The sequence below is a fragment of the Pholcus phalangioides genome, unplaced genomic scaffold (genome assembly GCF_987345545.1).
Source record: "Pholcus phalangioides strain wild (caught in Gottingen) unplaced genomic scaffold, Ppha-v1.0 ptg000022l_1, whole genome shotgun sequence".
Classification (NCBI taxonomy): Eukaryota; Metazoa; Arthropoda; class Arachnida; order Araneae; family Pholcidae; genus Pholcus; species Pholcus phalangioides.
The window spans coordinates 5,564,092-5,579,970 of NW_028301615.1; the positions used below are offsets into that span (position 1 = coordinate 5,564,092).

Below are 15,879 nucleotides of genomic sequence, written 5' to 3' on the forward strand. Positions count from 1 at the left end.
TTGATTTTCGTAAAAATTTGGGAGATTTAAGAGCTTTTCGGGAGGTCGAGGGATGAAGCTAAAACTCGGGAGATTCCCAGAAAATTCAGCAGACTGGCAGCTATGAACATATGAAGCGGCCCCTCAAGAAAATTAAGGTATCGGAGGTGTGGATTATGATGGGAATAGAAATTGCTTTCAGCGTCAAGGAAAAGTGAAGAGAAAAAAAATTAAGATAATACACAATTATCCTAAATAAAAAAAAATGTTTCAACTCAAATTCATAAAAAATTTGTGAGCTTGCAATCACTTTGAGATTCAGATTAAAGAGCCCCTTGCAGAGAAGGGAGTTAAGAACAAAACAGCTGATTTCCAGAGGACGCGATTGGCTCCTGTTGACCTTTTACTAATAGATGAAGATTTACTTGCAAGTAAAAAGTAATCATTATTAATACAGATTGCAGGATTTGCTTTTAATATATTTCCTTTCACTTCAATGCTCATGCTTCTACTTTGACTCTATTGCTCGCGAGAGAGCATTTCCTTCTTTTCATTAATTCAGCCTATTACCCGTTTTTTCATTTCATTATGTGTTGATTTTTCTTTGGCAAAAAAAAAAAAAGTGTCCAGAACCACGACTTTGTTTCACTATGAGACTTTTCATCATGCTTTTGGACATTTTTCTTGCCAAAGAAAAGAATCACTAAGACATCACCATATGTGTTTCTATATTTTTACTAATAAACACCAACACTTAAAAAGGGAACCTGGAACTTCACCTAAAATTGTAAGAATCCCTTTAAAAAAACTTACCACGGCTGAGAAAGCACCAAGTCAAACAACAACTAAATAGCGCCTAAAAAATTTTTTCTTCGTATAGTTATTAAATTACAGGCTGAGAGCAGCACAAAATGTTTGGAATTTACGAACAGCATCAGTATAATCTATAGATTCCCTTGGCAATTTTTTTTCTGATGGCACGGCGATCACCAAGCACGACATAATAGCAATGTGTGTGGGTCGTAGTAAATCTCTCATTCTTTCTATGCAGATCGCACTAGTTCCGCTGGGTTTTCAAATGGGTTCCTGATTTCTCTTTTAAAATTGAAAACAGCCGTTGATATTTGTTGTTCTTTTTCCAGTTCAAATAACCTTGGATTCTTCTTCTCCTGTGGTTAGGTCAGGTTGTATCGTTACAGTATATTTTATAATTATTTTGCATTTCATTACTGCTTTTTTTGTCTGTAGCATCAGTAGATGGTCTTGGTTACTTTTCACCAGGCCATCAGATGTGTTTAGCACCAACAAAAGTTGCTAAAAACCTCTGGATTATACTAAAGCTGCTCCGTGATTTGTTCAGCCATGATTTGTCCTCTATACTACCTTGGATAAAACAGAGCAAGGTTAACTTTGAGATTCTGTTCAGCTGGGCTCTTTGCTACTAACCTTACCCTCAAGGCTCTCCAATTAACTAAATAAAACTCAGTCAAGGTGCCTTCAATTGTAGTTTGAAATTACAAGTAAAATTGTATGAAAGTATGTATAGGGTAATTCTACAGTGGCTGATGTTACATTTTGAACTTTTTAGAAGTTGATAATTGCAATAATGCAAAAATAAATTTCTTGATTTATTTGAAATTTATGATACAATATCTTCAAGGTTAAAAAATATTAGGAACATAAAATTTAAAAGATCAGGAAAAAAGATTACTTTAAGCCCATTCAAAATAGTGTGGCTGACGTTACGCAAAAAAAGACAAGTCAAAATACCTTCAAAACATTTAGACATTCTCCTTCACGTGTATTTAAATATTACATTTTTAATTTTTTTTAGTATGTAATAGATTTCAAATAAAAGGCGCACAATCAATAAATCACGAACAATAGTGAAATTATTTAATTAAAAAATAAATAAATGGTGTGACTGATGTTACATATGAAAAATGTTTTTTGTATGCAAAACTTAAGTATCTAAAAGTCCTTCAAAATACACTTTTAACATATTAATAAAATCTAAAAAAAAATCTTGAAATTTAAAATGTCCTCGGGCATTTACAACTTCTGGTGGGTTTAATTTTTTTTATCAATCACTCTTGAGGATAGAAAACTTCATCCACATGCTGAGGACATTTTCAGTGTATTCCCAGCTCATATCATTGCATTCACTAAATATTCATTATTTTCAATCGATTTTCCCCGGGAAATGTTCATTATCATATTCAACTTCATACCTATCTCCAATAGATGCTATGGGACTGACTATACTGCAACTTTGATTGGCTATTTGGGAAAGTTCTGTGAATCTGTTTCTAATACTTTTACCATTCACCACTTCAAGAAAATGATAACTTTCCAGTCCTTCAATGCAATCTGTATTTTCAAAAATTTCCTTAAGCTTTAGTTCTTCCATCCTCTTTTAAATTTTTTAGGGTCATTTCAAAGACATTAACATTTAATGTTGAAATAGCAGCTTTCACAAAATCTCCTGCACATTTGAACATTCCAGAATGATACAATGCGGCTGTGAACAGACTTGAGATTGTACTCAGTGTGCACTCTGAATTTCATCTTGTGAAGCACATTTGTAATTTTCAGCTAAGTCAACTTGAAGTAAAGGCCTGTTTACACGAGGCAAGTGCTTTAGTTAGTAACTTAATTTTTAGTTGCCAAGTACGATACAATGTATACAGACGATAAGGGCTGTTTACACGGCTGTAATTGGCAAGTGCGCAAGTGATTTTATTGGTAAGTGAGATAAGAACGGTTCTATTTTTTCCAGTTAAGTAGACCTATGAGCATGCGCCAGTGGGCGTGACCTGCCGCTCTGGAAGGGGTCTTTTTGCTCTCTCACGGAGGGGTTTATTTTGATCTCAAGCGTAAACCTGTTCATACTCCGTCGTCTCCTGAAGTTTCGCTATAATTCCGCCGAAATATTGGATGGTGAGGTGGCCAGAGGATACAATCTTCAAGTTTATTGAAAAATATATTCGCCATGAATGTTTGTTGAACTATAGAAATGGAAATTACCTTAACAAACAAGCTAAAAATTATTCGATGTTGGAAAAAGCTATGGAATATTCTGTCGACGTGATGTCAGGAGTTAAAAAAAATTGAAGATGCAAAAATATATATCAGGTGGGGAGGATTTATATATTAAAAACTGGAGGGGGGTTTCGAATATTTCTCTCGTCCAGAATGAATTTGCTGCCATCTGTTGTAAAAATACATGATCAAATATTTAACATAAAGATATCTCTATAGATTAAATAAAAATAATAATGATTTCGAAAATTTGGAAATAATTTTTGTTTAATGAATTTTGATTATTTAATTTTTAACCCTTAGAATTTCCTACGAATACCAAGAATCTTCTCCCGTATTTTTGGCTTACATTATTCATAATTTATCTCCTCTTTAACATCGATTAAAATATCATATAATCGGTATTTACAACTTAAAGGAGAAATAGAGAAATCTTATATTTCTTCTCGATGACTTTCTGTCAATTTTATAATAGTGTTGTGTGTTCTTTTTTCCCCTGTGGCGTCATCTCTCGCCCCCTTGCGTGGGTGGCAGAGGCAAAAAAAGGGGACAAGCGAACTGTTTCCCTTGCGTGACCTACTTCTTAATCAGTGTGTTGCTCTCGCGCAAGTGATATAGTTTCTCCTTTTTATTATGTGGAATTCATATTGTTTACCTATGTAAATAGTTTTTTAAAATTAAATGAACTTGAATATTATCAACCGTTTCTTCAATTGGAGTCAGAATATACATCGTCCTCAATGTGTACCACATAACTATACCCCCCTTGAGTAAGTGAAAGTGAATAAATTTATATTCTTCTTTAAAATAATATCATATAATGTGGCTCTGATCACAGTATTCTCAAGTTCTACCTGCTCATCTTCATCCATCGTTACGAAAGCTATGAGCTTTAAAAAAAAGCACCTCTCTGAATGCCACAGGGTTGGTAAAAAAACCGGTTTTTTTGAAAAAAACAAAAAACCGGGTTTTTTTTGGTTTAAACCAGGTTTTTTTGTTTTAAACAGTATTAACATTAAAAACAATGAAATTTCTGAAAAATCATTCAAACTTCTAATAATTAACTGAAATAAAATGGTTATTAATGTAATTAACACTATTCCCATACTAATTAATCAAAAAATATTTCTTACATTTTAACAAAAACCAACTTTTGCAATTTAATTATTTTTTGCTTAACTCAATGGATTACTGTGTGTTTGAAAATTCTTTTAATATTATTAATCATATAATATATAAAGGTTTTTCTCCAGTTACTTTCAGTATACTTAATTAGGAAGCTATTTTGCAAAAAGTAATAAAAATTAGGTGAATATAATGTCTTTAATGAAGCATAAATAATTCAGATTAATTAGCAATGATTTACAATATACAAGGTGATTATAACTAAGGTTCTGATTTCAAAACACTGTAAAAAAAGAATGATTGTCAGGATGACTTGAAAATTGACATGAATATTCCTGAAAAAATTCAACTTTATTTGATAAAGGGGAAAAAATACTTAAAAATGTAAAATTAATGACATCATCCAACATGTGGGAAATTTGCACGCAGAATGGAAACAATAGCCAGTCATGGCAGAATGATAGCTTAATTATAGCATTTCACGATTTCATAATTCACGGAAACATCACAAAAAACGAAGTAATTGAACAAATAACTACAACTTACTAAAGTAATGTTAAATATGTTGTCCACCACGTGTTCTGGCTATGAGGTTGAAAGCACAAAAATTCTTGTTCAACAGCAGAATCGGAGTATGCCATGGTCATAATGTGGATGTGCTTGCAATTCAGCTTTATTAAACCAAACGCATCCCCGAATCGGAGTATGCCATGGTCATAATGTGGATGTGCTTGCAATTCAGCTTTATTAAACCAAACGTGTCCCCCCCCCCCCCACCGTTAATATTCCTGAGGAACTTATAACATATAGGGAATGTACTGGACCCCAAACCAGAATATGCCGAAATGTGCGACGTATGTCGCAGAACAACCAGTGCTGTTGCAGAACAATCTGGAAGAATTTTAAGAAAAGTGTAGAAAAGTGCTATTATGTATATGTGAATTTTTACCGCAGAACATTTTCAGTCAGCTGAGGGCTCGTTGCAGAACATCGCAAAACATTCTGCTTTGGGGGTGCTGGAGATAGCAATTCACCAAAGTTTGCAATCTGACCACTGTTCATAACATTTTGAGGTGCCCCCACAGCCAGAAGTTGCAAGGGTTAAGGTGCATCCTGTCAAAATGGGTCTTCAGCAGCTGCTTTGCTGGTATTGCAATGTGCATCTTGATAGAAGTTCTATCCACACACTGATGCTGTGGAAGTGCCGAAATGATATGGTTGCACAAAATAGATCATACTGCTGGCCAAGTACAGCATCATCTACTTGCACATTTTGCACGTTTTTCTTTTGCGAAAGAAACGTCCATTGCTTCAGGAGTATCCATGCAAATTTTCAAGTCATTCCGATCAGTACTTATTGTATAGTTTTGGAATCAAAACTTAAATTATAATCACCCTGTATATAGCTGATTATTTTTCATAAATATGTTACTACTATACAGTAGAACCTTGATTAACTGGGCTTAATAGTGTGTGTGTGTGTGTGTGTGAAAGTATAAAAAAAAACAACTATTGAATATTAAGACTGGGAGATATACAGTAGGAGATGTGCTACTTCTTATGGGAATGAAAATGTATGTGAAGTAATGTAACAACTAGTACACTAGTCTTTGTCCTTTAAGGACAGCTGATGTCTTTATTGGATTATAGGACCACCTGCCCCTAGCATGATGGTGTCACTACTGTAGCTGCTTCTTTGTGAAGAGAAAAAGAAACCCTGTGAGATAAAATACACCACTACATTTAGATTTGTGATGCACTCCTTATTCATGAATTTGCTTAAGATAGAGCATCAGAATGTAGCCAAAGGTTAAAAAATGTTGTAAGAATGAGAAATTTTGGCTTTTATATATAACTTTAAATGACTAAGATACTTCATATGAAAAATCTATATATATTCTGGCCACTTTTATGAGACTTTTTGAAAAAAACCACTTATAAAATCTTATGTCATTTAAAGATATACCATCAGAATGTACCCCAAGGATGTAAAATGTGGTAAAAATGAAACATTTTGGCTAATAATGAACCAAAATGTATTTTTCAAGGAAAAAAATGATATTTAGGCAACTTTTATTTGATTTTTTAAAAAAATTTTTACTTATTTTTTACTTCTGGCTGTGGGGACACCTGAAAATGTTATGAACAGTGGTCAGATTGCAAACTTTGGTGAATTGCAATCACCAGCACCCCCAAAGCAGAATGTTTTGTGATGTTCTGCAACGAGCCCTCAGCTGACTGAAAATGTTCTGCGGTAAAAATTCACATATACATAATAGCGCTTTTCTACACTTTTCTTAAAATTCTTCCAGTTTTTTTAAAAAAACACTTGGTTTAAACCAACGTGGTTTAAACCAAACAACCCTGGAATGCCAGATAAAGAATTACTATTATTCTCCCGTGCGTTGCGTCTGTCTCTCTCCATGGATTTGAGTAGACTGAAGCGCGCATGCGCTAACTGCGCTCACCTCCGTAAAAATTATCCAATGAGCATCTACTTACCACTTATTGTGTGGACACTTTCAAGAAGAATCGGTAAGTTAGAATTAAGTTACCAACTAAAGCACTTGCCTCATGTAAACGGGCCTTTATACTGTATTTTGGAAAGGGGAGACACTTATTACTAGACAATGTTGCCTATAAATTTTTGGTTGGTCTTTTTTAAAACAATGTCCAAGAAATTTTGGGATGAGTGCCGCTGTGGTGGTCGAGTGGTTATAGTGACGGACTCGCGATGCGAGGATCCGGGTTCGAACCCCACAGTGGTGGTCGGCTGAAGTTGGTTTTCTGTGGTTCCCAACTTCAAGGCGCAAATGCGAGCCGATCTCCCCGTTAAAAAGTCTCGCCCCAGAGAGCAACAGTCCTACAACGATAAATCATTCAATCATAACACTTCACTCATAGTTAGAAAAACTTGTGGCAGATGGCAGCACTACACATAACAAGCATTACAGAGAAACAACAAAAACTTCACGTCAGGTTTCACTACACGTACACGCACATTCCCGCATGTACCGATTCGTTGGGGGGGTTCCGGGGGGGGGGGGGGGGTGCGGGCGGGGTGCATGAGCGGTGTAATAGTAGTACGTAGGGCCTCCAAAAAAAAAAAAATGGCTCGGGGATCCATGATGTTCTTAAGTCAGCCACCTCGTTGGGCAATTTGCCTGTTGTGGCGTTGTATTTGTATGTTTGTATGTATGAAGTTTATGAATGTACTGTATTAAATCACTCGAAGCCCCATCCTCTAGTCTTACTTAGACGGTCACTTTGACCGTTCTTCTATACATGCCAGGTAATTTCCGTTGAATCAAAAGTTTTCATGCGATCTTAAACTAACTCCATGAATAACTTGCCATCTTTGCAATTTGCACATTCATTTAGCCAACAATCTGCTGATTTTTTTTTCTTTGCACAGAATAAAGTAGAAATCAGTTATTACTCAGGAACCTGTGGAAGATATCTATGTAAATAGATTACAGCAGCAATGTAAATATTACAGCAGCAATGAAATTTTCATGATATTTACATAAACAAACATTGTGTGGAAGCTTGTAACTAAGCAATACATGCTTTGGGCGTAAAACAGCAAATTTACTTTTTCCAATCTTTAAGTGTGGATATTCTTTTTTAAATATAACAAATGCTTTTTTTTATAAAAAACTGCCGATAACTAATCTATATCTTCCTTTTCATTCCATTACCTTCATGAACAGTTACTATGTCTTTACAACCTGGAGCCTGTCTGCTTATTTCATCTTGTTCATAAAACTATTTGACCATTTCTCTTGCTTCTGAAGTTAGTGAAATTAGTTGATTACGAATTGCAGAGGTATCAACTGTAGTTTCTAATCCTGTTTCTGTCTGGAACAATCGTCTCATTCCTGCTTTCTTTCCCTTAGGACAGGATGATAAAAATCGTTTAGCGCGAGGTGTGGCCTTTCCCAACGCACTGGAGTTGATTTAGGGTAAATTAAGGTTTACAGATTTATCTGATTTTTGTTTTAATGCTCTGCATTTTGCCACTCTTTTTTTAATGTTTTATTTTTGCTTGTACTGATTTTGGTAATTTTGATAAATTTTCATTCTTTTTCTTAGGACTTTCAGCTGCTTCTTTGTTTTTTCTTTATATTCTTCATACTTTCCTTCCTCCTTTAATTTCTCTCTCTTTTTTTCTGTCTTCCTGCTGAAGGCATAGCGACTTTAATATTCTTCCTTAAATAAAACCTTGAAAAAAATAAAGTGTGACTGATGTTATGCATTTCAAATGAAATTTGGGTAAATGGTAATGTATATTTTCAAAAAATTAGACAGTAATATTAAAACTATTCACATAAATAAGGAGAATATGACTTGTCAACTTTTTTTGCTGCTTTGTTAAGAAATGTAAAATTTTTGAGAATAATCTTTCGGAGACTTATCTGGTAGGACTACCATTATAAATAACTTCAGAATATTCTTATAAGTTCTTATTGTTGTTAATTGTTTTGTTGTAAATGTTTCAGGCAATGAAAACTGATTTATATTTCACAATAGAAACAAAATTAGTAAAAAAATTAAATTATTTACAAGAAAATGAATATCCTAAATTATTCTCCAATTTTTACATCCAGGAGAATATTCTTGTTCCCCAAGAATATTCTCCACACACATCTCTAGCTCTGTTTAAGAATAGAAACAATTGGAATATTTTGTGACTGATGTTACACAACAGTGAAGCCTAGTTTAAAGCTCTTGATTTTCAAAACTTTTTATTGGAAAGGTTTGTTTGGTTTGATATAGTTATATATCAAATTTATTAACAAAAACTAATAACAATTACATACCTGATTTGCTTCTTTTAAAAAAAGTGGTAACAATGTGAGCTTTCAAAAAATGCTTCAATCACTAATAGGGAATGATGCTGAAAGTGTTGTCAAAAACAGAAACAAAACTTTTACGAAAAACATTTTAATTGATTAACTTTGAAAGTAAGTTTCACCCTTCCTAGAAATATAAAAATATTGAAATAAAGAAGGCATTTTTTTTCACACATGATATCCAGTTTCACACACACATGGAATTACCCTACAAAAGTTTTATCATAAATTAGAGATGACACAAAAAGTTTAAAATGATCAATGAGCAAAAGTAGTTATTTCAATGAGCAAAAGTAGTTATTTCAATGAGCAAAAGTAGTTATTTCAATGTCAAAATTTAACACAGAAAAAACAATTCATAGAGTAACCATATTATTCATGCATAGTATTACTAATTTGTTTAGAAAGAAAAAAAATCCAGTTCACAGGCTATAAAGTTAGACATGTATTTTTCTTGGACTTACCCCCTATATTTTGATATTTAAGGCGCTACCGCATCAAATACCAGGAATTTTGGAAAAGGACCCATGAAATTTTCATTCCAATAGAAGGCAATAAAATTAAAAGAACCTAGATATAAGCTCGTAAATTAATCGTTTTTTCAATTAACCTTTGGATTGAACATGCTTTTAGAAATGAATTAAAGTAAAACCTTGTTAAGTCATCACCCCAATAAGCCGTCACTCCGCTCAAGTTGTCGTTTTTCTATAGGCCCTTCCAGCTTTCATAGACAACGTTATTAAACCCTTGTTTACTCGTTGATAATTTCGGTTAACTCGTCACTATGGAAAAGTTTCAGAGAGAGAGGAACAGATTATTTTTATGGCTTCCTTTTAAAAAAAAGAGCTTGTCAACAGCATTGCCATATGCTTAAGAGTCACCATAAAAGCCTATGTACCAAAACGGAACAGTTTAAGTAACGAAAGTTACGTTGGGAAGTTCATTCGCACATCAAGGTTTTTGAAACGTAAGGGACTGTTCAAGTTAGACCTCATTTCTACATGGGCCCTCACTAATTTAAAGCTTCAAATTTGGAACAGATGCAGTATGGTCCGCCACGACTTTGCTGACTTTTTCCTCCCGATAAGTCGCCAGGACAGTCATAATTCTTCTCTGGGTTGCCTTATTTTTTAACATTTTTCCGGTTTTGTTGGGTGATACGAGATGGTGTTGGCTTTGCCAAACAGGATTTTTATTTTGTTCACAGCGTTTTTTCAAAAATTCAAACCAGCCGTTGTTCTATTTCCAGCGCGTCTCTCTTTCTTTGATTATTATTCCTCCCTGCTGTAGCTCTCGTCATTTGGATTATCTACTGCTCAGGTTGTATCATACTGTTTTATTATTTCGTTGTATTTATTAGTTATTCATCCATTGCCATACCTTCTGTTTTATCGGTTTATTATTTAAAATGAACCTACAGAATTTTTCATGCCCGGATCCGTTATTAAAAAAAGGGTCCGGGTTTTAGTTTTAATACATAGAATATTTATTCACAAGATATACAGAAGACTGGATGTTGTGAAGATATTTATTATTTGAGATGTTAATTTTTTTTTTTTCCTTCCTTAAAAAATTAACATCTCAAATAATAAATATCTTCACAACATCCAGTCTTCTGTATATCTTGTATTAACAAGTGGAGAGCGACATTCATGTCATAGGGTCAAGTGGGGGTAAAGTGGTCAGGTGGGGTAAAATGGTCATACTGAACATAAAATGGCATAACTTAAGAATTTCAATTGATACTACTACCAAATTTGTTTTAACTTTCACTTGCTAGTAGCAAAGTTTTTCACCTAAAATATAATGCCAAGCAACATTTTAGTGGAAATGAACATTTTTTTTGTTGTTGAAGCTCTGGTTCCATTTTTTGAGTGCCTGAATAACTTCTCTCTACCATTTTAGTTGCTAAAACTTTTTATAGATTGGCTGTACAGGGCACTCCAGAAGTATCTCAAGAACACTATTCCATGCACTGGTAAGTTGTAATCATTATATTTTATATTTTATAGCAATTTAAACAATGTGGGGTAAAGTGGTCATAGCATTAGGCTTAACTAACACTTAGTTGCTAGGAGCTATTTTGCCTAACATATAATTGAACTTTAAGAATTTTTTTACTTAATTTACTTTTTCCTTAATGTAGTTCAATTTTTTTTCTTTTCTAGAGCAAACATGTACTTGGAAAGTAGGTGTTTGAACCTATATGTGAAAAGAATATACAACAGTACTCTGACATTCTTCCATTAGTATTATTAGCTGTTGGAAAGAGCATTAGAGTATCATGTGAGCTGCAAGAACATGAGTTAAAGATTCCATATGACTTAAGGGAGATGGATCATTAACAAGTCAAGACAAAAGGATTCTAGAAGAAAATCACGGTTACCATGCAAAGGAGACCAGTATTGAAGGCTTGAAATCTCTTGCTCAATGTGAACAAACCCCCCCCCCCCTTTTGTAGATGAACTTTCACAATTCACAACCAAAGGAAGTAAAGATACAGAATCAACTTCATGAATGGCTGACTTGAACTTAGAAAGTGTCAAAATTAGCTAATATCAGTGTTGTGTCTGATGAGAGACTTGAAAAAAGCCATATACTGACTACCTTGCCCTCGTTAATCTCAGCTGTAAACGAAAGACTAATACAGAATTCAAGGGCAAAATGAAAACATGTTCAGGATAGGATAGGAGAAACCTTAATTAAGGAAATAGTTGAACTTTAACTGCCACAAAATAAATATGCGAAAATTACATTTAACTCCCATAGCCAAAGACAAATTTTCTTGAAGATCTGAGGCAAATCTATAGGCCTATGAATATTTATTTATTCAACATGCCCGGATCCATTTATTAAAAAAAGGGGTCTGGGTTTTAGTTTTAATACATAGAATATTTATGCCCGGAATTTCTTATGCCCCGATCTTTTTATTATTAAAAAAATTGGCCAGGTGTAATTTTTTTTAACTGATATTTTTTTTATATTTTTATGCTTGGTGGTTTCTATTATGTTTTGCAGGCTGATGTTTTTTTTTTCAGCGTCCATAGTGTCTGACGGCCTTAGCGACTCTTCGTCTGCCATCAGACGTGTGGCACCACAAAATCGCCAAGTGGCGGACCATATGACAGCTGTTCCTCAAATTTAAACAAAGTATCTTTGTTTAAAAATAGACATTCTTTCTCCAAAGTTGAGGTCTTCTAATGTTTATTTTTCTGCAAAGGTCCCCCCTCCCCAGAAAAAATGAATCCTGTGTTCGAGATTACCTTGTATTTGTATCATGAACTACTGATGAAGAATTAAAACACTAAAATTAAATTTCATGTACCTATTTGTAAAATTAATATGCAATAATTCTGTTGCGAAAAGCTAATTATCCTAACAGTTGCTCTGATAAGTCCAAATTAAAAATTACTAATATAAATCGAAGTATATTTTACCATAAGAGCTCAAAAAAAGTAAAATTTCTATTATATTTTTCTTTTGCAATCTTTAAATTTTATTAATATTGCAAATTTGGTTCATATTTTAATAAATGGTATTTTAAATTTATATGATTTTCTCAATACTGCACATTGCAACTAATGACACTTCGCTCTAGTCGTCATAGGTTTTCGATAACAGGAGGTGACGACTTATCGAGGTTTTACTGTATTTAATTCACAGGAATACCAGTGAATTATGGGGAGAAGGACCCATACTTTGATTTTTTTTTTTTCGAGCGAGACCCACTTTCACTAGAAAAGAACCCAGATTTCGCCAATAACCACGGTCCCGGGACCCAGGTAAATCAGAGTGCAGTGGCATTTCTGAGGACTACTATGACCAATACTCATTTTCTGCAATGCTTATTCTCGAAACACATACAAGCCCACAAAAAAACCTCTCAAATTTTAAAAAAATCCAATGCATTTTTACCATTTTCAATTCCGGGTTTTCAAAGTCTGGAAAGCTACTAGGCAATTTTCTTTGGTGGTTGAGATGTTGGCAAATCCACGTTTACAGTAGAGATGTGAGATCCGCTCATGAACCGTCTCGAAGAGCGGCTCTTTTCATAGAGTGAGTGATCCACGGTTCTTGAAAAAACCAGACCAGAATTGAATTTAGAGCCGATTCCCATCCGTTTTGGGGACGACTGTCGGCATACGAACTGACCAAGAAGGTCTATGAAGAGGGAGAAGGAAAAGAGTTAGAAGAAAAAGTGAAAAGATATAGTATTATGAGTCAGACTATACGAAATTAAGTCATGAAAAAATGCCACCACAACCATATTCATATTCATCAGCAGGCCACATTTTTACATCAACTGTCAATCCAAAAGTTCAGAGTGGAAAAGAGGACAGATAAAAAACACTGCATGGGTATCGCAGCGCAAAAACCTCATTCAATTTTAAGAATCAATATAACGTATAAACGTTTGGTATAACAGTATACAAGAGAATGAAATATGACACTTTACACAGTTCTGCTCAGTAAGTGCTCATCAAAAATAAGGAAAAACATGAATATGTACAATAAGACAATTGCAGGAATTTACCTTCAAAAGACAAGAATTTTAAAATATTACACAGATATTTCAGGAGTATGTACTACAGACGATTCCAATCCAGATGTAAAATTTGTTGTGGTCTTCTATATTTTCCCAACAAATGAGCATCATAATCCACAACGTCTCTCAAATGCTGATGCTCCGACTCTCTCATCCTATCATATTGTTCTCCATTTATTTTCTTTATGTAGTCAAAAATGTGAGGAATTTTTAAGTCATTCCTGATGTTGATACCTCTAATGTACCATGGTGCTCTGGTGTATCTCCTGAGGAATTTGTTCTGCACCGTCTGTAAATTTTTTATGTTCATTTTACATGCATGTGACCATGCAGGTGAAGCATAAAGCATTGTAGGTCTGATAATAGTTTTAAAAAGAATTATTTTATTTTTCAGTGTAAGTTTTGCCTGTGGGAATGTAATTTTATTTAGCATCCGGGATGCTAAATAAAATAGAGTATCAGGGATGCTGCATCCCTGATACTCTATTTGTTTTATTTTTAACATATTCTATGTGAGGTGTGAAGGAAAGATTTTTATTTAGTAGGCCACATTACACTATATAAAAGATTAATATGAAATTGTTTTTGCAAAAGTTTTCGTCCATTTGTCAGTCTTCGTTAGTCTTGTGCTGTTGCTGGTAGTAGTTATGGATGAAGAAATTTTTTTACCATTTGCTATAGGAAATTTATCATTTGCAACCTCTGTAATGGCTTCGGTTTTAAAAAACATGAAACTTATGTGGATGTGGACGATTGTATTGGATGGAGTAATTTGCGGAAGAAGCTAATTATTTTGATGCATTACATCTTTAGCTAGGAACGCAACTTAATGAATAATGAATATGTCAGTTTATGAAGAAGTTGAGGAATACAACGCTCAGAGTAAAAGTTTAGCGACTAAATTGCCCGTGTTTCATCATATTAATATTACGTCTTATATGTAACGGTAAAATCCCAAAGACTGGTTTTACCAAAGCTAGTTGGTGCAAGTCCAAAAAACGCTTGTAAACGTTTTCATTTCGGATTTTTACCAAGTCAAAGTCCATTTTAAATGAATCAGTTAATCATCACGAACTTATTAGTTCCTAATGCTGATTATAGTTTATGAATAATAAATTAATAATTATAAACAAATACTGAATTAACAAACGAAATAACCACCATGATGAGTTTTGGACGCTATTCAAGTAATTGATGCTCGTAATTAATTTACTCCTACTAGTTAAAGCCCGTTTTAATTAATTTAACATTAACTCAATCGTTCCCCAACCATCTTGATTAATTAATAATTGTTTAATAATTATAATTACTAGTGTGAATGACACTTATTGATGAATTAACAGTAATAAGTATTTAAGTAAAACTTATTTCGTCATGAGATGGCGCGAGGAGGTGCCGAGCATGGGCGGAGATACGGGGGGGGGCATGGGGGGCATTGCCCTTCAGCATCAAAGATGAAGTCGACAAATCTAATCCATATATGTATAGATGAATTGACACATCATCATCATCGTGCCCCCCAGACTTCCAAGTCTATGTCCGCCTATGATGCCGAGTGCGCTTTGCCCACTGATCCGCCTCTCCACGCATTGAGCGCATGATGACCCCGCACCCCTCTGGAAATGTCTTGACCCTAACTAATGACCTTGAATACAAGTGAACCTAAACCTGGATGAAATGAGTAATTTTGTGGGAAGCGAAATAATCTAGTTGATCTATAGCAAAAGAAATGAAATTTCAAATTTATGGATTCATTATTTTTTATTTCGTGAAGGGTTCGTTTTTCGGATACGGAATTTTGTGAAGGGTCCGGAAAGCGGACCCAAATTTTGGATGAACAGACCCCTAGTAAGCGTAAATTTTTGTGCGCCACATTCGGCTCGGAGCCCTGGGACAGTACCCCGATTGCCTCAGCCTAGTTATAGGTTCTTGCGGGGTTTTTTTTTCAACAACAAATATGATAGAAAATCAAGTTTTTTTTTTAAATCCAAGAAATACACACGGAAAAGAATATTTTTTTCTCCCCAGAGAAGGGAGTGGCAAGTAAGAGGAGAAGGTAACGTAGCAACAGGGCCGCAAATAGGGGGGGGGCAGGCGGGTCTGGTGCCCCGGGTGCTGAACCAGAAGGGGGTGCCGAATTCACCCTTTAATTGCTTCTACATTACAAGGGGCGCCGAAATGCCGACTTGCCCCGGGTGACAAAATATCTAGTTGCGGCCCTGCATAGAAATAACAGGTTTTTGAAGAGTTAATACGTCACAGTGCAGGATAGGAAGTGCATCAGCATAACTCTTTTATCAAACATTGATGAGGAGACAATATTTGATAAAA

At 34.5% G+C, this 15,879-nt stretch overlaps 1 protein-coding gene across 2 annotated transcripts in view; it reads right to left on the reverse strand.

The window, feature by feature from the left end:
- Sec61beta (Sec61 translocon subunit beta) overlaps positions 1–13,138 on the reverse strand; it is an 81,188-nt gene extending 68,050 nt beyond the window's left edge. The window contains exon 1 of one of the 2 annotated variants that reach the window (XM_089249216.1): positions 12,918–13,138. In XM_089249216.1, coding sequence (XP_089105342.1) covers positions 12,918–12,920 — 3 coding nt within the window. In that variant the 5' untranslated portion in view covers positions 12,921–13,138. The remainder of the gene's footprint in view (positions 1–12,917) is intronic. The other variant, XM_089249217.1, reaches the window with a different exon arrangement.
- Positions 13,139–15,879: the final 2,741 nt, after the last annotated feature.